General features: G+C 36.7%; 1 protein-coding gene across 2 annotated transcripts in view; it reads right to left on the bottom strand.

Moving 5' to 3' along the window:
* LOC106067472 (uncharacterized) overlaps positions 1-23,555 on the bottom strand; it is an 86,349-nt gene that overhangs the window by 10,771 nt on the left and 52,023 nt on the right. Inside the window, exons 27-31 of one of the 2 annotated variants that reach the window (XM_056003729.1) lie at positions 23,469-23,530; positions 22,312-22,472; positions 21,543-21,654; positions 19,963-20,123; positions 18,577-19,041 (exon numbers count right to left, since the gene is read on the bottom strand). In XM_056003729.1, coding sequence (XP_055859704.1) covers positions 18,890-19,041; positions 19,963-20,123; positions 21,543-21,654; positions 22,312-22,472; positions 23,469-23,530 — 648 coding nt within the window. In that variant the 3' untranslated portion in view covers positions 18,577-18,889. Of the gene's footprint in view, positions 1-18,576; positions 19,042-19,962; positions 20,124-21,542; positions 21,655-22,311; positions 22,473-23,468; positions 23,531-23,555 lie in introns of those variants that run through there. The other variant, XM_056003730.1, reaches the window with a different exon arrangement.

Raw genomic sequence — 23,555 nt, 5'->3', positions numbered from 1 at the left:
TACCGTTAATTAAATTTTTGGGATGGTTTCGTATGAAAATTAGATGTACCATAGCCTTGTGGTGAGATTTTCATACCATACTTTGGTGTTAGGAAGTTGTTTTCCTTAAAAATCGGAACATAATATTAACAATAATTAGATTTTGTAACATTTTAGCTAGAAAGTTAAATGTTAAATAGAATAGGCTTCAGTTAATACAAATTGATATAATCCATTTTTTGGTAACAAAAATGAATTTTATTTTACAACACAATAATAATAATACTGCACTCCTTGTTAGTGCTACAAGTCAAGAAATAAACAAGATTACAAAGACAGTTTGAGTGGAAACACAAACTCAAAATCGGTCCCCGAAGTGGTCCACCCAGGCAGGCTTCAATATTTTCAGAAAGAACATCCAAATGAAATTATATCAAAGGCAAATGAGAGATAAGAATGGAGAAAGAAGGTTGACAGATCTTGTGTAGTGCCCCAACGGTAAAGTAGATCAAAGGATAGGTGCAAGTGAATTCAAAGTTAGATGTGAACCTGGCCTAACTAGTTCCCCTTTCAGACCTTGTGGTCTATAGGGCAGATGATGTAAAGTTCATCTGTTTTTGTGGCCTACGGTTAACGAGGGTGTCATGTAGCCAGCACAACGACCAACCGCCTTTACTTTTACCCAACTAATATCAGGTACCCATTGGAGCTGGGTGGACTCAGAGGCGCCTAAGGATTCCGAAGTTGAAAATCCCAGTCTTCACCAGGATTCGAACCCGGGGCCACCGGTTCAGAAGCCAAGCGCTTTACCTCTCAGCTACCGCGCCTCTCCTGGCCTTACTGAAGTCTTATAATTTATGTAATTTTTTTGAAAAGGCCCAATCTCTTATTCGAATGCTCAAAAAAAAAAATTCGAAATAAAGAAAAAGTTCACGAAAATGAAGTTTGTAAGATTACTATTCGTTTTAATTTAGGTCTAATAATACATACTAATTAGCTTTTTCTCTTTAAAAAACTGCTTGCATAACTGATTTTAAAAATTACATTTTTCGCGTCAGAAAAAAAAATAGCCGTTGCATCAGAACTTTGAATGGTCTAAAATCTTGTGATGTCGGATTTTCAATATCTTTTCTAGTTTACGAGATCTAAAACGGGACGGACGGACAGACGGTCAGACGGACAGACATTTCGCACAAAACTAATAGCGTCTTTTCCCCTTTCGGGGGCCGCTAAAAACAATCCTATCCGCATAACAGCGTTATCAAATGTATCCAATATATGTTAGTTACAAATCACGTCCGCATCTCAGCGGGTAACAATAAGAACAATTAGGCCTACTACTAGTGACACTGGAGCTCCAACTATAGATATCCATTGAAATACGAATAATACTTTAATATTCAATAAGGGCATAATGAAATCAACTCTCAAATATTATTAATCAACAATCACCAGTCCATCGACTTTCATGCTATGTACATATATATACACCAGTCCAGGAAGCAACGTCCAACCTTCCTGGACCAGGAGCAAGACCTTACTGACTTGATTTGACTTGACTGAACTCAAAGTCAACTTTATTCATTCTACTTCCTTTTTTTTCTACATCAGGAATTCCACGTGTCTTTTAAGCTCTTAACATGACGTGAACATTAAATCATGCAATGTCAACTAAGACTGTGACAGTGTAATAGAGAAGTGAGATTTAACATAAATAGAATAAAAATATTTTTCATAAAAAATCCCGAACAACCTATTTTCGTAAATGAGAAAAAGATTATCTGTTTTATTTATTTGAAGAGGGATTTCAAACATTGTTTTGGAGTTAGTAAATTTTTCATAAAAAATTAGGAACTTTTTGGCGACGATTTGTAAGAAAATTAAAGTAATGTAGGTCGTTTTTTTTTAAAACTAAATCCGGAACATTCTTTACCGATAAAAAACATATTGTTTATGTTTTTGAAAAAATAAAGTCATTTAACATAAATTTGTTTTAAGATGAAATTACAAAACAATTTGATATCGATAATTAAACTATAGTTACGTATTGTCAAATAATGTAAGTGTAATATTAGTCAGATATGCGATATAAAACATTCATTTGACATACTTAATTTTTTATAAAGCAATATCCGAAAAACTTTATAGTTAATGAAATATAAATCAGTATAGAGATTTTCATTTAGAAATTATATGCTATTTACATTTAAAAAAAACCGGAACAACATATTATTGATCATGTGTTTTTGAGACGTTTAAGCATGGAAATTATATGCAATATAGGTTTCAGGAGCAAACAAAAATTGTTAGGTATTGATTTGTTTTGCAAAAAACATTATCACGCTAAAAATGTGCGTGATATTTACACGCCTTTATAAACAAACATAAATGTTTTCTTTTAATTTTAACAACTAGTTGACCAGAAAAAACACCTTTAACTAATATTTATATTTTTTGTGAACATTTCTTGTGCATTTTATAATTATATTTGACTTAGTGATACTGAAAATACACATAATTTTATCTTTCTTTTGTTAACATATTGTAACATTATCTCCCTTACATTAATGTATTGTTTTAGAATTGGTGCATTTTTAAGAAAAAAAATCGTCTGCATAATTAATTTTATAAATTAATAAATTTTAGAAAACCAAAAGTAGCCGTTGCACGTAAACCTTTCAAGCCGCATCGCATGGTGAAATAAAATTTTTCATTTCTCGTTTAGTTTCGAGATCTGAGTGTGACAGACAGACAGACGGACATTTTGCAAAAACCTAATAGCGGCTTTTCCCCTTACGGGGAAATTAACCACTTATCTTATTTTATTAACAAATTATTATAATAATTTATTAAAATATTATTAGATTAACTTCGCACAATTATTTCTTGTACCCGTCAAAAAAAGAATCAATTTTAAAAAATTGACTCAATTAGGTAATTAACTATTGATATTTTTTTGGTATCGAAAAAGGGTGGTATAAATTATATCGTCCCTTAAAAGTTTGAAACTTACAAAAGATAGCTATAAGACTTTCCATTTTCATTAGCGCCTCATTAATTAATCCTCTGAGCCTCAATATGACTGCAAAGTCCAATCCTCGCTTTAAAAAGCTGGCAGCATATGTGAAATGGGTGGGTTTTGTCAGTTGGAGATAGACCTGCTTCTTCTGTCAGCTTTGTGTTGGTTCGGCGCTCTTTCGCGCTGGCCACTCTTCTTGCTTCGTATCTTGTTCTCCTTGCTTCGTATCTCGTGACTCCGACACTCACAGCTTCACGCCATGAGGAGCGACCGAGAGCTAGTGCTTCCTAGCCGTGAATGTAAATATCATAGGAGCATAGCGCATTGAGAAAGCCAAAAGCATGAAATTGCGCTAAACAAAAACCATTGCTAAACATATTTCTATTCGCAAAGTTAGTGCTAGTCTAGGTCTATTACAAATTGAAAGACATGACTGATTGGAACTAATTGATACAATTACGTTTAATATCAGCTTTAGTTTTAAAAAGCATTTTTTAAAAGAAATATTAATTTGGTTTTATTCATTGTAATTTTTTATTTGACTTCTTTGGAATGTAGAGAAACAACAGTGATACAATGTATCATTTCTTGCGCGCTTTGTCTCTCTCTCTCTCTCTCTTTATGTCTCTCTGTCTCTGTCTCTCTATCTGTCTCTCTGTCTCTTTCTGTCTCTCTCTCTCTGTCTCGCTCTCTGACTCACTCTGTCTCTCTCTGTCTCTTTGTCTCTCTCTCTCTCTGTCTCTCTCACTGTCTCTCTTTCTCTCACTGTCTCTCTTTCCCTGTCTCTCTCTGTCTCTCTTTCTCTCACTGTCTCTCTCTTTCTCTCTCTCTCTATCTGTCTTTCTGGATCCTAGCTCAGGAGTACGGGGGATGGCGGCGGGCAGGGTTCGATCCAGGAATCAACACGACCACAGAATAACATGCCACATGAACAGGCAGTTTAATGTTTAGTATGACAAAATTCCGGACTTCCAAACAACAAACACTATGTGCAGACATTGTAGGGGGCTCTCTCTGAACTTACAATTAGTTGTTATTATGTAAATAATATACATGAGGGAAAGTCATCAATGTAAAGAAAAAAAAAAGTCAATTCGCAATTATAACTATATAAAACAACTTGACTTACCTGTCCTGACTCTGACCAATCGACTGCTACAAGACAAACAATCGTCAAGATAATTTCAACATTCAATAGTGCCATTTGTTTTTTTTTCGTTTTAGTTTTCAACTGTGTAATAATGAAAGACAAACATATTTGAGTTTATATTATTGCTAAGGGAAGCAAACTCACGACAACTCCAACATTGAGGAGATCATCCAATATAACAGTTATGTTGAAAAGAAGGAGCAATGAAAATAGAGGAACAAATCGCAGAGCTCAACATCTTCACACCCAAAATATTGAAAGACAAAATGTATTCATAGATCAGCCCGTTGTCGACGACGTTAAAAGCCAGCGTATAATGCAATAGACAGGACTTATTAAACATGCAATAGACAGGACTTATTAAACATGCAATAGACAGGACTTATTAAACATGCAATAGACAGGACTTATTAAACACGCAATAGACAGGACTTATTAAACATGCAATAGACAGGACTTATTAAACACACAATAGACAGGACTTATTAAACATGCAATAGACAGGACTTATTAAACATGCAATAGACAGGACTTATTAAACATGCAATAGACAGGACTTATTAAACATGCAATAGACAGGACTTATTAAACATGCAATAGACAGGACTTATTAAACACGCAATAGACAGGACTTATTAAACATGCAATAGACAGGACTTATTAAACATGCAATAGACAGGACTTATTAAACATGCAATAGACAGGACTTATTAAACATGCAATAGACAGGACTTATTAAACATGCAATAGACAGGACTTATTAAACACGCAATAGACAGGACTTATTAAACATGCAATAGACAGGACTTATTAAACATGCAATAGACAGGACTTATTAAACACGCAATAGACAGGACTTATTAAACATGCAATAGACAGGACTTATTAAACATGCAATAGACAGGACTTATTAAACATGCAATATAGAGGACTTATTAAACACGCAATAGAGAGGACTTATTAAACATGCAATAGACAGGCCATATTAAACATGCAATAGACAGGCCATATTAAACATGCAATAGACAGGACTTATTAAACACGCAATATAGAGGACTTATTAAACATGCAATATAGAGGACTTATTAAACACGCAATAGAGAGGACTTATTAAACATGCAATATAGAGGACTTATTAAACACGCAATAGACAGGCCATATTAAACATGCAATAGAGAGGACTTATTAAACACGCAATATAGAGGACTTATTAAACATGCAATATAGAGGACTTATTAAACACGCAATATAGAGGACTTATTAAACATACAATAGACATGCCTCACTAGACTGGCTCTTCGAAAGCTCTTTGGGCAGAGTGCATCACCAAATTTCTTACTACGCTTAATTATGACAAAATACTTTCTCTCTCTCAATCTCTCTCTCTCTCTCTCTCTCTCTCAATCTCTCTCTCAATCTTTCTCTTAACTATACCTTACTCTTGTTCTCTGAGTTTGTCAGACCGATGCATGAATGAAATGACACATTCTTTGAAACAATAATTCTTTAATTAGGTACGATATAAATAAAACTACATTGGAGAAAGTTGATAACAAATTTCAATTCTTAAATACAATATATCAATTATTTAAAAAAAATGAGCCACACACTACACCGGTCAATGATCAAGAGACTAGACGTCTGCTAAAACACTCACCCACTCCTCCATTCTTTTAGCAAAGGTAAATAGAGCTAGAGCTCTGCTAGGTCTCTTTCTAAAATCCTTCATTATTGTACCAAATCTAAATAGATCTAAATCATAGACTATATATATAGTCTATGATCTAAAATCTAAATGTAGACGTCTGCTGAAACACTTCCCATAATGCTTTGTCAGTTATATTTCTCTTGTTTTGGGCATTCATTCGGAAATGAGGATTATTTCTAGACATCCTGCAGGTTGGCAGAGGTAGCCAGAAGGGTAGCCTACGAACTCGGAGCTCTGACTAGAAGACCAGCGACCAATCCTAATTGATCGACATTTATATGTATGCTTAGAAATATTTAGCGGAGAGATTTTAACATTAAAGTGTCGACATAATTGAAAGTCACTGATCCAATGGTGTCATGGTTTCAAAGGTTGTCATGGCCAGGGGTGTCAATGGGGTTAAGCTCCCATTGTCTATAAAGTACTCCTAATAGCATGCGTCTCAAATAGCCTCTGACAACTAAGTCCAGCACCTGGCCTGCTCGTGTGGCTTAGATATTAAGCCCGGCGAAACTGCTCTTACTAACAGGTGAAGGGGTGAAGGCGGATACCTGGCGCCACAAAACCGGGAGCTTCGGGCAGATGGAGCTCGTCAGCCTAGTAAGGCAGTTCATCTAGGAGAGGGGTACTCTGACTTCAAACCCCCGCTGCCTTGCGGTACTGAGGCTTCAGGAGACAACCTCGAGGAGAAATCAGGAGTGAAGCCCCTTAGGCGTTGGGAGTATCAGCTACGAAATTCCCTCCGGCAGCTTCTGCAACTGAGTTGGTGCCAAATGTAATGCGATGCGTTCCTTTGGATCACATCAGCAAGGTCGAGAGAGGGATCATGACGCATGAGCCACCCATGACCCCTTTATCCAAGGCCCAGGAATGCGCCCCGGAGAGGAAACTCTGGTGCTGCTGCAAAGCGGCTAAAACAACACGGGAGACAACAGTTACGGGTTATAAGTCCAACTTGATTGGCGTAATGTATGGACGCCACGGGTTGTCTCTGACGGTGGGAGAGGTCTTCGCGCCTCACTGATCAGCTACCGCCCGCCTCAACCTGGGCAGCCCCCAGTCAGTTAGGTGCTGATCCGCCACAGCCTGCCTGCTCTAATGGGTGCTCAGAGCTTAGTTTAAAACGACAAGTAGGCTGGAAACTTGCACCAAGCAACAAAAGAAGAAAAATTAAACTGAAAAAGAAAATCCCTGTCATGCGACTGGCCACTTGGAATGTCAGGACAATGTGTCCTGGTCTCACTGATGATCTAAGGCAGATCGACGATGCAAGGAAGACGGCAGTTATAAACAACGAGCTAAAAAGGCTACATATTGACATTGCAGCCCTGCAAGAAACCCGACTGGCCGAAAACGGCATGCTCCGCGAGACTGACTACACTTTCTTTTGGAAAGGGAAGGCACAGGATGAGACTCGAATACATGGTGTGGGCTTTGCTGTCAAGAACAGTCTTCTTCCCATGATAGTCCCTCCAGTTGGTGGCTCGGAACGGCTACTAAGCATAAGTATGATGACAGCATCTGGAAAAGTCACTCTAATTAGTGCCTATGCCCCCACACTATGCTCGCTTCAGGAGGACAAAGACAAGTTCTATGAAGACCTCAAAGAAGCCATTGCAAACATTCCTCAAAAAGAACATATGATCCTTCTAGGTGACTTCAATGCCAGAGTAGGATCAGATCACACTACCTGGCCAGACTGTCTTGGGCTTTTTGGAATCGGAAAGATGAATGAGAACGGACAAAGACTGCTTGAATTCTGCACATACCATAAGCTCTGCATTACCAACACATACTTCAGAACAAAGCCACAGCACTGTGTCTCATGGAGGCACCCTAGGTCTGGGCACTGGCACCAGCTGGATATGATACTGACACGAAAAAAGGACATTGGAAATATACTGCTGACACGTAGCTACCAAAGCGCGGATTGTGATACTGATCATACTTTAGTGTCCTGCCGGACAAGACTGCTGCCAACTAAGATCCACACTTCACAGGGAATAAAAAAAATCACGCCTGAATACTACTAGCACAAAAAATCCTGATCTTTGCACCGAATTTGAGAACAAATTAGAGGAAGCTTTTAAAAACTTCTCTGTGACTGAGGTAGAAAAAAGCTGGACGTTTATGCGTGATACAATCTACCAAACATCATCACTGGTCTTTGGAAACAAAACCAAGAAAAGCGAAGACTGGTTTGAAGCTAGTCTACCAGAAATGGAAACTGCCACTACGAACAAGAGAGCAGCCATGCTAATCTACAAGAAGGATCCCACCCCAAGCAACTTAAAAAGGCTCAGAGCTGCACGTAACAATGCCCAAAGAGTAGCGAGACAATGTGCTAACAAATACTGGCAGGAGCTATGCGAAGATATTCAATCTTGTGCCGACTGTGGTAACATAAGAGGACTATATGAGGGCATGAGAAAAGCCTTTGGACCTCACACCAGCAAGTGTGCTCCGCTCAAGTCAAAAGATGGCTCAATCATCAGCGATCGTGCGCTGCAAATGGAACGATGGGTAGAACACTATGCAGAACTCTACCAGATTGAAAACGCCATCTCACCAAATGCTGTTTCCAACTTCCCATCACTTCCAGTTTTGACGGAATTAGACGAAACGCCCTCAGTAAAGGAGCTGAGCATTGCCATTGACATGCTTGCACATGGGAAAACACCCGGAGGAGATGGCATTCCTGCTGAAGTAATTCAGGCTGGAAAACATGCCCTAATCAAACCACTCCATGAACTGCTAAGCTTGTGCTGGGAACAAGGAATGGTCCCCCAAGAATTGAAAGACTCCAACATTGTTACAATTTATAAAAATAAAGGCGACCGCTCTGATTGTAACAATTACAGAGGCATCTCACTGCTTAGCATAGTCGGAAAGGCTTTTGCTAGAGTATTACTAAAGCGATTACAGATCCTGGCAGATCGTGTTTATCCAGAGTCGCAGTGTGGCTTTAGGGCAGGTAGATCTACAACAGATATGATTTTCTCTCTGCGGCAGCTACAGGAGAAGAGCAGAGAACAAAAGCAGCCCCTCTTCATAGCTTTTATTGATTTGACCAAGGCCTTTGACCTTGTTAGCAGAAGCGGTCTGTTTGCTGTACTAGAGAAAATCGGCTGCCCAAATAAGTTAAGAAAACTAGTGTCAGCTTTTCACGAAAATATGCAGGGTACCGTTCAGTTTGAAAGTTCTTCCTCCAGGCCATTCTCCATTAAGAGCGGTGTAAAACAAGGATGTGTACTGGCCCCTACACTATTTGGCATCTTCTTCTCAGTCGTACTATCCAGTGCTTTTAAATCCCTGGAAGACGGAATATACATCCATAGCAGATCCGATGGAAGGCTCTTTAACCTGGCACGTCTTAAAGCCAAAACGAAAAGGCGTCGTATCTTGATAAGGGAGCTGCTGTTTGCAGATGACGCGGCACTCGTATCTCACTCACAAGGAGGTCTACAGAAGCTAGTGAACGCCTTAGCAGCTGCTTGTCAAGAGTTTAGCCTTACTATAAGTCTCTCCAAGACCGAAATCCTGGCACAAGACGTCGCAGAAATACCTATAATACAAATTGGGAACCACACCCTTTCAGTGGTGCAGGAATTTACCTACTTGGGTTCAACAATTGTCAGTAACCTAGACTTAGACATCGAGCTGACAAAAAGGATAGGAAAAGCTACCACAGCGTTGGCAAAACTCTCCAAGCGCGTCTGGGAAAATGGTAAATTGACCACAGCGACCAAAATCCTAGTCTACAACGCCTGTGTTGTGAGCACTCTCCTTTATGGCAGTGAAAGCTGGTCAACATACATGTACCAAGAGCACAGATTGAATAGTTTCCACTTGCGCTGCCTGAGACGCATAATGGGCATCTCTTGGAGGGACCATGTCTCCAATCAGGAAGTTTTGAGATTGGCCAATATGAACAGCATGTATGCTCTCCTGACACAAAGAAGATTACGCTGGCTCGGACATGTCACCCGAATGCCAGATGGTAGAATCCCGAAAGATATCTTATATGCTGAGCTTGTGGAAGGAGTCAGACCCAAGGGCCGCCCAAGACTAACATATAGAGATGTCTGCAAGAGAGACATGAGAGCCTCAGGCATCAGTGAAAGTATGTGGGAAAACATAGCCAAAGACAGGAGTGCATGGAGACAGACTGTGCGTGCTGGGACAACCCTTGCTGAGAACAAAAGAATTGAAGCGGCTTTAATCAAGAGGGAAAAAAAGAAAGCTGCCCTGTCTGCTAGCCCTAAATCAGAGGCATACACATGTACGAATTGTGGCAAAGTCTGCCGTTCTAGAATTGGCTTGATTAGCCACACCAGATTCTGCCCCGTCTCAAGATTAAGCCAAAACCAGTGACTCACTTGGGCGCATCCATTGCTTTTCGAGACAAAAGGAGCCATATAATGGTGTCATTCATACATTCACGCTAAACAGTATCATTTGGTCGTAGCACTACGAAATGGCGCAATAAAACGCTAGGGAGTAGGGCTGTGTGTGTGTGTGTGTGTGTGTGTGGTGCAAACAATGGAGTTAATGAAAGGGAGAATATAAACATAAAATGTGTGCGAGAGAGAGAGAGAGAGAGAGAGATGTGGGATAATGAGGAGGTGTTAATACTTACTGTAACTTGATTCTTCAGAACTCTGTCGGATCCAAACGTAGTCAGGCTGTTAAATACAACTGCTCAATTAAACCAGCTGCCAACCCTCAGCCACGTAGTACAAAATAGGCAGTGGCGTAGCCAGATATTAGTGAGTGGGGACTCAAGATTATGAAGGTTTGTGTGTGACTAAAAAACAAACAAAACAAAACAAAAAGTTAATTTGAGTTAAATTGAAGATACTTACACATTAACAAAACACATCCCACTCCGGTTTTTTTTTTTACAAGTAATAGTGTGTCATGACAATCAGTTACAACGTTTACAAGTAATAGTGTGTCATGACAATCAGTTACAACGTTTACAAGTAATAGTATGTCATGACAATCAGTTACAACTTTTACAAGTAATAGTGTGTCATGACAATCAGTTACAACTTTTACAAGTAATAGTGTGTCATGACAATCAGTTACAACTTTTACAAGTAATAGTGTGTCATGACAATCAGTTACAACTTTTACAAGTAATAGTGTGTCATGACAATCTGTTACAACTTTTACAAGTAATAGTGTGTCATGACAATCTGTTACAACTTTTACAAGTAATAGTGTGTCATGACAATCAATTCAGTTACAACGTTTACAAGTAATAGTGTGTCATGACACTCAATTCAGTTACAACTTTTACAAGTAATAGTATGTCATGACACTCAATTCAGTTACAACTTTTACAAGTAATAGTGTGTCATGACACTCAATTCAGTTACAACTTTTACAAGTAATAGTGTGTCATGACACTCAATTCAGTTACAACGTTTACAAGTAATAGTGTGTCATGACACTCAATTCAGTTACAACTTTTACAAGTAATAGTATGTCATGACACTCAATTCAGTTACAACTTTTACAAGTAATAGTGTGTCATGACACTCAATTCAGTTACAACTTTTACAAGTAATAGTGTGTCATGACACTCAATTCAGTTACAACTTTTACAATTAGTAATGTCATGACACCTAAAAGTAAAACTTCCCTCTCCAGACCTTGTGGCAGATGATGTAAAGGTCATCTGTTTCTGTGGCCTAGGTTAACGAGGGTTTCATGTGGCCAGCACAACGACCAACCACCTTTACTTGTCAGGTACCCAATAGAGCTGGGTGGACCCAGAGGCGCCCAAAGATCCCGGAATTAAAAATCCCAGTCTTCACCTGGATTCGAACCCGGAAAACCCGCTTCAGAAGCCAAGCGCTTTACCGCTCAGTCAAGGCGCCTCCCGTGACACCTAACGATTGTTCAATTTTTAAGAGCTATTAACGACCATCTGATATTTCATGTTCTAAGTGCATTCATATATAATCTTTTGGTCCAGCCAGCGAGCTTAGGGTCAAAGAACTTCTTTATGAAATGAGTCGCAACTTTGAAATTCTGATGAAGAAACTGTCAACTATGGATCCACACAAGATCTTGCTACTTCTGTAGCCTCAATTTTCTATATGGATGTGAGATATAGGCACTATACAAAAAGCAATTAAGGCTTATTGAACGCTTTCAACAAAGGTGTCTACGCTCCATCATGTTGGCATAACAGTACACAAAATAGCGATCTTCTGGAGCGGTAGCTGAGTGGTTAAGCGCTTGAATTCTGAACCTTGGGTTCGAATCTCGAAGAAGACTTGAATTTTGAACTTCGGGATTTTTAGGGCGCCTTTAAGTCTACCCAACTCTAATGGGGTACCTGACTTTAGTTGGGTAAAGTAAAGGTGGTTAGTCGTTGTGCTGGCGACATTACACCCTGCTTGTAAACCATTTGCCAAAATAATATCAAATGACCTTAACATCATCTGTTCTATGGACCGCATGTTCTGAAAGAGGAACTTTACTTTTTTTTAACTTTACTGGCAAATGACAGTATTGTTCTAATATGTTAATATTGCGTCATTATTTGTTGTGAATGTTTTTGTGAGGGGTTTGGGGGAAGATTATATATATACATATATATTTGTGGGTATGGGTGCGTGTGTGTACATAATTGATCTTTATTACATTCTGACCACTCATTCTTTTCGGAAGACGAATAGATTCTTCCTGGAGTTAGTGGAAAAATTCTGGGGAAGAGAAGTAAGCTCCCCCAATGGAGTTTTGGGCGAAACCCCGCCACCAAGAACGGTATTAAAAGCCAACAAAAGCTAACAAAATGCATATATGCTGTGGTACCTTACGCAGTAACTGAGGGGGGGGGGACTGCTGTGTGGGCGACATCGTTCCGACCATAAACAATGCACAGGCTTCCATCTCACTTATTCCATTCCCTAACACCAAAAACTTGAGAGGACCAGCTTCGCCTTTGGCGTCGGCCAAAATCGGGAAGTGATAATCACCGGTTATAAGCTCAAATGCTCAATTGACGTAGAGAAGGGCGCCAGGGGCCACTTTCGTCGGTGGGAGGGGTCCTAGGATTCCAATGGACAGCTACCGCCCGTCTCAAGCTGGGCAGCCCACAGCCAATAAGGTGCTGTCCCGTCATGCCTGTCTTCCTCGTTTGGGTATACGAGGATAGGACAAAATCTGAAAAACAGACACAAAGCCAATGTACCAGTCGACCTTACACAGTGCATTATCCTGCTATTAAAAGTTTTATTTCAAAAACCTAGTCTGCTATTCTTACTTACTAAGATACTCGCGCGCCGTTCGGTGCTTTGGGCGGCAAGCTGCTTCCACAAAAATCTGTCACTGGCAATGTCTGAAGCCTCTTTCCATTTGCTCTGAGAACCTGCATGAAAGTGTGGCGCCAAGTTGTACATGTCATCGCAAATCTTGGTATGCGTAATTTATTTTGTCGGAGAACATGTGCAGCAAACCTCATGCGACAACCTTACAAAGGGGTCGACTCCTAATTTGGCATAGGATTTCCTTGATTGAGACTCGATCTAAAAATCCGTCTTAGCCATCATTTGTTGAGTCACATATAGTTCTTTTCAATTTCACTGCACTTTATTAATGGAGCACAGCCACTGGTAGAAATTTGTAACCTCTCTTGTCTACGGTCTTGGAAATAGGTGACTGTAGTTTTCTTGAAATTTTATATCGAAAAGGGAAGTTTCATCGTCAAAATCATCTGTTGGTTTTTTTTTAACTAAAAAATCTCTGGAATTTTTTTAACGAATTCAAAAGCCCTTTAGCTACGCTCATAGAATTTGGTGAATGTAGTTTGCTTTAGAATAATATAATAAGATTTTCAACCTCAAAACTCTTTGTAGGGGAATTTTAAACTCAAAACCATCTGGAGGGGTTTTAAACTTTTAAAAAAGCCCTCTAGTGGAGGGGAATTTAAACTCTAAACCCCCTTGGCTTGGCTACGCTCATAGCTTCATTTAAGGTTTAAGCTATAAAAAGGGTGTATTTGATGTTCCTGCAGTTAATAAATTATTGTTTACAGAAAATAAATTGACTAAAACTACTGAATATTGACATATCTCGCTAATCAGATTCCCATTATAAACAGAAAAACATTACCTTACCACCTAGTGAGTGATTCAGAAAAAAATTTGGAACAACCCCATTCATAATAAGCTTTTGGCAAAAAATATTTAGTAACATTTTATAATACTGCTACTTTCAAGTGGAGATATTGACTCCCATAATTTCTACTTTACCCTCTTCAAAGCAGACTGAAAAAATAGTTGTCAAAAGGTTGTTGATATCACATGACCAGAAAACAGAAATGTGCGTTTCATACGCTACCACATGTTGAAATTTTTATAATTTTTAATTAAACTTATTAGTTTGTAACTAAAAAAATATTAAACTACGATTTTAACTAAACTATTTTTTTCTAGCTAAAATTTGGCCTTAATTAATTTTTTAAAAGTTTTTAACTTTTTAGTTAACTTTTGCCCATCACTAGTGGAGCACAGTTTGGGAAACATTGCTCTAGGAATTTAAGTTTTTTTTTCCTAACATGACTGAGTGTTGGATTAATATCAACAAATGACAAGTATAGCAGTAAATAATCATAAAAGATTGATAACTGAAGAGCTTTAAATTAAGACTTTTTCATATCTATACAAAATAAATCTTATCTTATCTTATATAACATAGACGTTACCTAAAAAATAACTGGTAGCTTGAGCTGTCCGTAATTATGCAGAGACATGCTGACACTGGTGACACATGCTCTTTCTATGAATTGCTTCCATGTGCCTATAGCCCAACTTACCAGACTACAGCGCCGCTAAGATCACCCGATGGTTCTACCCTATTAACTAGCCAGGCGAACCTACTAAATCGCTGGACAGAACATTACAGCCTGCTATTTGGTGATAAAAAGCACATATCGAGGGAATCGCTGGCAAAAGTCCATCAGAAAATTATGAGGAGCTCCCGACATTTGAGGAAAACACAAAGCACCTGACTTTGATGGGCTTCCGGCTAAAATATTTAAAATGGGTGGTGTCACCCTAACCGAGAGGCTAAAAGGTGGTTGATGTAACACAGAGGCGCCCCACGGAAACGCTTCAAAGACCAGCATAGGCGCCAACTTGCCTTGGCTGACATAAAAGAGAGCACCTGGTGGGATGGGTCCTCAGAACGAGAGAGCTAGAGGTCACTCGCAAAGACCGCGTGATACACATTTGAGACCAAAAGAAGATGCCAAGGACAAACGCAGACGGCGAAAAGAAAATCTAAATCGACCACCTGCGAACAATGGTTATGCTTGCCCTGGATATGGCAAAATATGTAGGTCACAGCTGGGGCTGCGCATCCACATGAAATACTGCATTCCTCACTACTCTTCGAACTCGAAGACAATCCTTACAAACCTTATTATTATTCAAAGAAGAAGATGATTACGTCCTACGCGTGTTTCTAGATCCTAGGTCAATATACCGTCATGCAACATTAGACTTAAAAAACAGGCAACTAATTAACTGTAATAAATGAGCTTTTATACGAATATAAACTGCCACGCATTAAGATCATAAATCCCCCCCCCCACCAGGTAGAAGAAGTGACTGATTGTTTGATTTGATTCTGTTTATTTTAGGTAAGATTTTAATACTAAACCATCATTTGAAACAGCGCAGCCAATGATGTTTTGACTTCAAAACCCCTACAAAGGGGTTTTGCGGTTAAAACCCCTCTTTATAAAAAAAAATAATAAAAAGGACTACTATCGCCGAATTCCAAGAGCATAGCTAAGGAAGATTTTGATTTAAAAAAAACCCTCTTAAATTTGTTTATGCTAAAACCCCCTCTTCAATATAAGACTAAAGCATACATCAGGCACTAGATTCTATGAGAGTAGACAATAGCGGTTTTGTGTTTAAACCTCCCTCCAGCAGGGTTTGAAGCTAAAAACTACCTCTTCAATATAAAAAAAAAGCAAATTACACACTCAAAATTCTATGAGCGTAGCCAAGAGAGATTTTGAGAGCCCCCCTCCCCCTGAGGGCTTTTAATTTAAAACCCCTCCGGATGGTTTTGAGTTAACCCCCCCCCCCTCTCCAGCGGGGTTTGAAACTAAAAATAATCTCTTCTATTTAAAAAAAAAGCAAATTACACATTCGAAATTCTATGAGCGTAACCAAATGAATTTTTGAGTTTAAATCCCTTTCCTCCAAAGGGCTTTAAGGTTAAAGTTTAAACCCCTCCAGATGGTTTTGAGTTTAAAATCCCCCTACAGATAGTTTTGAGGTTGAAAACCCCTCTCTTCGATATTATTCTAAGCAAACTACAGTAACAAATTCTATGAGCGTAGCTTAAGGGGTTTTGAATTTGTAATTTAGTTTAAATCCCCCCAGCAGATAATTACGTCCAACATGTTTAACAAATGACTTGAATTCCCCAAGTCATTGGTTTTCCTAGCTGCCTCAGGCAACCCATTCCATGCTCTAATAGCACTAGGGAAGAAGGAGCATTTGTACAAATTTGTCCTAGAATATGGAACGAGGAATGTGCCTTTATCTTTGTGTCTTTCTGAGTATTTTATTAGATTTTGTTTTTGTATTTGAAGATTATGGTTCAGTGTTTATGTCATCCCCGGTCACTTCATCCCTGGTCATTTCATCCCCTGGTCACTTCATCCCCCTGGTCACTTCATCCCCGGTCATTTCATCCCCAATGAAATATTTTATATACAAATATGATTATGTAGAATGCTTTTTGACATTTTATGACTTGTTACTAATCCATTTATTTTGTTTCCTCTTCCACTTTGTTTTCTTAATAAGAAATCTTATATTATATTGTAAATCTGGGTGTGTACTTAGCTAAAGCGCTTCTATTGGATGTGGGGGTTTTAATATCATAATATTATCCGGATTGAAGGCCAAGGTTTGGTGGAAGTAGTGAAAATCATTTGAGAGATAGAAGTGCGAATACAATAATTATGACCGTGACGCTGATAACTTATCATCAATGGCCAAGGTGTGGTGCAAGTAGTGAAAATCATTTGAGATATGGAACTGCGATTACAATTATTATGACTATGCCACTGATAACTTATCAAAGGCCAAGGTGTGGTGAACGTACGACCGTGTTTCACTTTATTTTATTTTTCAATCGCTCGTTCTTGAAAATGGGCGCGTCATTTTAGCCTTGAAATAAGATTTTATTTTGTTCTAATAAAGGCGGAGTTCACCCATCCTCGTGATATCATGTCGCCTGTATAAGTTTTGCTTTAATTCCTTTTAAACATTAACCTGTTACAATTTTGTCATTTAAATAAAAAATGAATACATGAAATATTGCTTATTTCATGATTTTTTAAAATCACAATTTGTTAGATAAAAATGATCAGATGATGAAAATATCAGGGGATGAAGTGACCAGGGGATGAAGTGACCAGGGGATGAAGTGACCAGGGGATGAAATGACCGGGGATGAAGTGACCGGGGATGAAATGACCCGGAACCGTTTTATGTATAATTGCTACTTTATTTTTAAGTCTTTCTAAATTTAGTGATTTTACTAAAGGTGTTACTCTAGTCAAATGTGAATATTCGCTTGTTATGAATCTCACTGCTCTATTTTGTGTCTGTTCCAGTTTCTTAATGTTTTCTTGAGTTGAGGGGTCCCAAACAGAGAATGCATATTCCATTATTGACCTAACCAAGGTTAAATAACATTTTAATTTTATGTTCTTATTTGATTTATAAAAATTTCTTTTAAAATACCCTAATGCTTTGTTTGATAGTTTCATCAATATGGTGATTCCATGACAAATTTTCATTTATTATAACACCTAAGTATTTTGCGTTTTAGTTAATGTTACTTGTTTCCCTTGAACAAGATAAGTGGATTTAATTTTAGTTTTTTGTTACTCTTAATAACTGACATTTTTCTTGTTGGAAAGACATGCTCCAATTTGATTCCCATTTCTGTAACTCATCTATCTATTTCACTTTGTAAAATGTCTGTTGTATCTTGTGTTCTTTTTATTGTTCTATATATTGTTAGATACTTAGTATTTTTAGTTTATTAAAGACGCACCATAATTGACGGACTTTGAAAGCGACTAGTGACATTTTATGTTTGAGATGGGTTGGAGGCTACCTAGAGACATAAAGTAGTTGGAATTTTATAAAGGTAAGACGTATGCTTATTTATCGACGGAAACTCGACTGTGGCTTTTTGTTGGATTAAACCTTCATATGAATTGTTCAACGGTGTTTGGACTTGTCTCTCCACTTGTTAAAATTGTATGTGTCTATTTTTCTTGTTGGTTATTCGCATTGAAATACACCCGTACAAGAAACCCAGACATCTCCAGAGTAATCTGTCGAAATCAGACAGGTATCAGTTTACCACAAGACAGGTAGGCATCATCACAGTATATATTAATCTTATCTTATCTTATATAATACAGACGCTACTTCAAAGAAGATGATTAAGTCCTACACATCATGCATTTAGTCATGCATATTGACCAATAACTTCAATTCTGCCAAGTCACTGGTTTTCCTGGCTAGCTCAGGCAACCCATTCCATGCTCTAATAGCACTAGGGAAGAAGGAGCATTTGTACAAATTTAAAAATTTAAATAGTGATAAATAGTGACTTATTTTGTGTTATAATAAATTAGTCAGTTGGAGGAATGAAAAATAAGAAATACATTTCAGTTTATTGGCACAAACATATTCAAATGAAACAAAAAATACACAGTGAAAATTATTTTGATAACAATAATTTAGTTCTTCACATAACTTCAAATCTAAAAGTATCAATGGCAAGAAATACAAATATATCCTGAAAGTTTATAAATAGTATTTTCAAAAATGTACAAATAGTGAAAACAAAAAGTTTGATACTCTTGATAATGACATTGTTCATTAAAGCATCCTCAGCACTTTCCATTACATATATAGTCTAATATCTACAATAACTCAGAAATGCTGTGTAACAAGGCTATGTCTTACTATACATCATTTCTGTAATCGGTCACTTTCAAATTTGCTCTTTTGATGATGCGCTGAAAAAATGGTTCCGGCTGGTAAATATCTTCTTGAGAATTCAAACTGTTGTCAGGGCTGATGAGTTTGCTACTGCGTTGGCTGTCATTCTTTTTGACTGAAATGAGAAATGTAAAGATTGTCATTGAATGAATTGCATAAATAAAGGAGCAAAAAGTAGCTTCCAAACAACTGGTTTTTGTTCTGGTACTTTATATTGATATCTGGAGGTAGCGCTTGATGCTTTGTAACAAATTTTGTGCTAGACTTGGCATCCTAATGTTTTGATGCTAGACAATGTGGGAACAAAGTTTTGTTTGTAAGTCATTTTGGCAATGTTCATAGTTGGGCTCATTATAAGTCTTTTTTTATCTCCTGTGCTCACTAATTTATTTTAAATTTAATTTAACAAGGAAGTCTATGAAAAAAACAATAACTTTAGTAAAAAAAAAATATTTTCATTCCAAATAATTAGGTTTCATAGAGAAAAAAGGTATTACTGTTTAAAACTTAGAATCTGTATTAAATATTTTAATCATGTAGATTGACAATCACAACAGCAATGTTGTGACTTAACGTATTGGTTTGAAATCTTTTAGTTGTATATAGACAATAGGCCAGTAACACATCAAGAGATATGTAGCTATGAGTGACTACAGAGCAATCTAAAGCAAAACTAACATCTCTTATTCCATGTAAAAGTAGACTTCAAATTATTTCGCTCATTCAATTCATACTATTCAATAACTTATAGGTAGTTAACCATACAAATCAAAATGTGCCTAACTCCTTCTCTCCTAACTGACGTTACCAGCATTGATTCCACCAGAATGTGGTAAATAATTATGGACAGAAAGAGTTAATAAGTAAACAAGATTAGGTCAAGCTTTTTGTTCAGAAAGTAATTGTTGAATTTGCATGTAATTAAAACCAGCAAATGAAAGGCTAAAATTCATAAATATTAGATTTAACTGCAACAAAAAAAGTTGGTGAGTCTATGAATATGTTTTTAGAAAGCAAATGAAGAAAATATATTTACTGGAAGACTCTATAGTGGATTTCTCATAATATTTCACCTTCCGGTTGTAGAATATTACAATGATGGTAATAGTCAGTGCGATGCCTGCAATAACACCTACACCAATGCCAAGTCCAAGGTAATCAAAAATGTTGCCTTCTAATAATGAGGCTGAACTCAATCTGAAAATAAGCAAAATATAAAATACTTTAAAAAAACATACTTAAGGAGAGGAACTCCACATTTACAGCTATATATCTATATAAGGTAGAATTTATTTCCCCTTTTCAATATCAAACAAAATAATTAATAACAAGTAATTAATTGACTAATTAGTTAATTTTTAATTGATTCATGTTCTGTTTATTGCAGTAAATAATCCTGCAAAGTTTCAACTTTATCCCAGAATGGATGTGTGAAAAATAGCATGCATAATTATCTAAGGGGACAAAATCCCACATATTTAGCCATATCTCTTTCTACAGAAGGATTAATTTCCATTTTTGGTATCAAATAGTCAGACAAAATAATTAATTACCAGGAATAAATTGATTAATTGTTTTTATTAATTCATGTCTTGTTAAAATAAATAACTGTGTAAAGATTCAACTTGATTCTAGAATGAGTGTGGGAAAAATAACATATTCAAATTTGTACCAGACAGACAGAGTGAGTTGATATAAGCTTTGTAAAAAAAAAAAAGATTTCAAAGCTAATCTAAACATAAGATATAAATAGAGTACTTGACAGTCATAAGGCAGCATAATTAATTGTAGTCTTCTATGTGTTAGAACTCTTTCTCTACAAGAATATGAAAATCCAATCTATTTGTGTGTGTGTGTTATATCAAATGACAGATAAACAATCATCAGAATAATTTTCTATTCAAACTGGAACATTCATAATCTATAGCTAACATACTAGAGAGGAATGAAGAAAGACAGTCAACAAATCTTGCATGGTGCCCCAACGGTCCAACAGACTAAGGGATAGGCGAAAGGGTAAGACGCCTCTGAGTCCACCCAGCTCTAATGACACATTAGTTTGGGAAACATAAAGGTGGTTGGTCGTTGTGCTGGCCACATGACACCTTCATTAACTGTGGGCCACAGAAACAGATGACCTTTACATCATCTGCCCTATAAACTGAAAGTGGAACTTTAACATACTAGTATATAGAACAACTTTATTTTTCTCATCCTTTTGTTAATATATATTTAATTAAAGTTTGAACTTGTTAGGTCTTAACTTGTACTTTTACAGTTTACTTTTCCTATAAAACTGTTAGTAAGACAGATTTTTTTTTATTGTTTATACTACTGACTTTTAAATTTATCTCATTTTATACTGTTTTTTGTGATGGGTATTCATGTGATAGAAGTTGCACATTGAATGTGTTTAGGATGTCATAAAGGTGTCATCAACTAAGTCACACTTTAAATAGTCTTCAACTATTCACTTTTTTAAGGCCCCACCAAAATTAAAATAAAATATCAGATGCATGTCTTTGCCTTGATTTCAATGTATCTGAGATGTCTAGGGATCACCATTCAATGTCTTTCTAATCAGTCCAAACAAACTTAAGACAACAGAAAACTTACATCTGTATCTGGCAGTAGGAGATGCCTTCATCATCAACATTACAATTTTCATTACTTTCACATGGGTCAATGAGTGCCCTTAGATCACATTGTGGTGTATCTCTTTGGACACCTAGTAATAGTTGAGAACATAATGATAAGTAAACATTTCATCTAATCAAGATAGTCTGTGTCTAAATCTTTGCTTTGCAGTATAGTTTCTCTTTCAACTTATGCATTTTTATGTACTTCAATTATAAGTTAAACTAAATATGAAGGCTATGTATGTACATAAGAGAAAGCTTAACAATAAAAACATGTTCTATTTTTTTTGCCAGTCAGCAGGGAATATCTTCTAAAATAGATGGAGAACTCATACAGCACATAACTTTCCTACTTAAAGACAGAGAAATTTTAAATGCACAGCCAGCAAGCTATAGGCTTCTGCGTTTTTATCAGCTGTGGCAAAATCTCCAGGTATAAGTCTGTGTCTCTAAGTAAAATTCACACAAAAGAAAATGATTTTTATATATCAAGGAAATTGAAAGGCCTTCTATATGACAATTAGCAGAGACATTCCAATCTATAAGTCACACCCTTCATCATTTCTCATACTCTGCAGCTGAAAAAGTTTTATACAACCCATTCTCACCTAATCCTCATCACCTCTAGGGAACACATCTAAAGTGACTAGAAAACAACAGAAAATTTCTGAAACAAGAGTATCCCCAAATTTATTTTAATTTAATTAAGTGAAATGCTTGCCAGAAAGAAATGTATGTATACTTACGTAAAGACTTCACAAAGATGTAAGCGTCAGGCTGTCTAGTTTCATTGATGGTTAATTCTGACATATTCATCATAGTTAAAGCTTTAGTTAAGTAACCACCAAGATTTGTGTAAGCATCTTTGTTCATGTTCACAGTTATCGTAGCTACTAGACTGCCTTTTCTGTGGGATAATATCAAAGTGATTTATTATTATGATTATACATACTGTATTCATGTAGGTAAAATCATTATTTCTTCCTTTGAGTCCTAATAAATCAAATAATAAAACGACTTTCTTTTTGAAAATATAATTTTTTGTGGCCCCCAAAAGGGGAAAAGATGCTATAAGTTTTGTGTGGCCTGTCTGTCCATCCGCCCCCTTTAGATCTCAGAAACTACAAGAGAAAATAAAAATCATAACATCATAATATTTTAGTCCATTCAAAGTTCTGATGCAACGGCTACATTTTTCTTTTCTGTAAGCGAAAAATCTAATTTTTTAAATCAAGTATGCAAGCAGTTTTTTCATAAAAATACACCATTTTTACAACTATTCACTATTAATTTTCATATTAAAGCATGAACTGCAAAGGTTTTCAATAAGAGATTGACCCTTTACAAAACAATTAGAACAATTAGATATTATAAGACATCAGATAGGCCAGGTTCACATCTAACTTCACATTCACTTTCACCTATCCCTTGGTCTGCTCGACCTTTGAGGCACCACACAGGATCTGTCAACCTTCTTTCTCCATTCTTCTCTGCCATTTGCCTTTGAGAGAATTTCATTATGATATTCTTTCTGAAAATATTGAAACCTGCCTTTTTACGTGCCTAGGGGGCCAATTTTGAGTTTGTGTTTCCACACAAACTGTCTTTGTAATCTTGTTATTTTTTTTATTGTATATAATACTTATATTTTTTCAAAAGAGATTTCTAAAGGAAAAAGAAAGTATATAAATTTATCCAAATCAATAATGAAAAATTGATATAATGTTTAAAATAAAATAGAATTAATAAAAAACTGAAATCATAAAGAACATGGCAAAGTGTAGTTTTAAGGTTTGATGTTTTGCAGAGTCTTGTTGAGTTAGACTTAACTTTGCACATAGTCACATACAAAGATATGAAAGTAAACAACCCATTTCTAAAATAAACTATTCTATTTACAAACCTTAGATTTGAAGCACTACAGTCCAAGTAACCTTTTGCAAGTAATTGCAGTTGTCTATTAATCTGAGGAAATAAAATAAATTTTGAG

The sequence above is a fragment of the Biomphalaria glabrata genome, chromosome 11, assembly GCF_947242115.1.
Source record: "Biomphalaria glabrata chromosome 11, xgBioGlab47.1, whole genome shotgun sequence".
NCBI lineage: Eukaryota > Metazoa > Mollusca > Gastropoda > Planorbidae > Biomphalaria > Biomphalaria glabrata.
The sequence above is the reverse complement of the archived record's forward strand: the minus strand, read 5'-3'. Positions and strand labels throughout refer to the sequence as shown.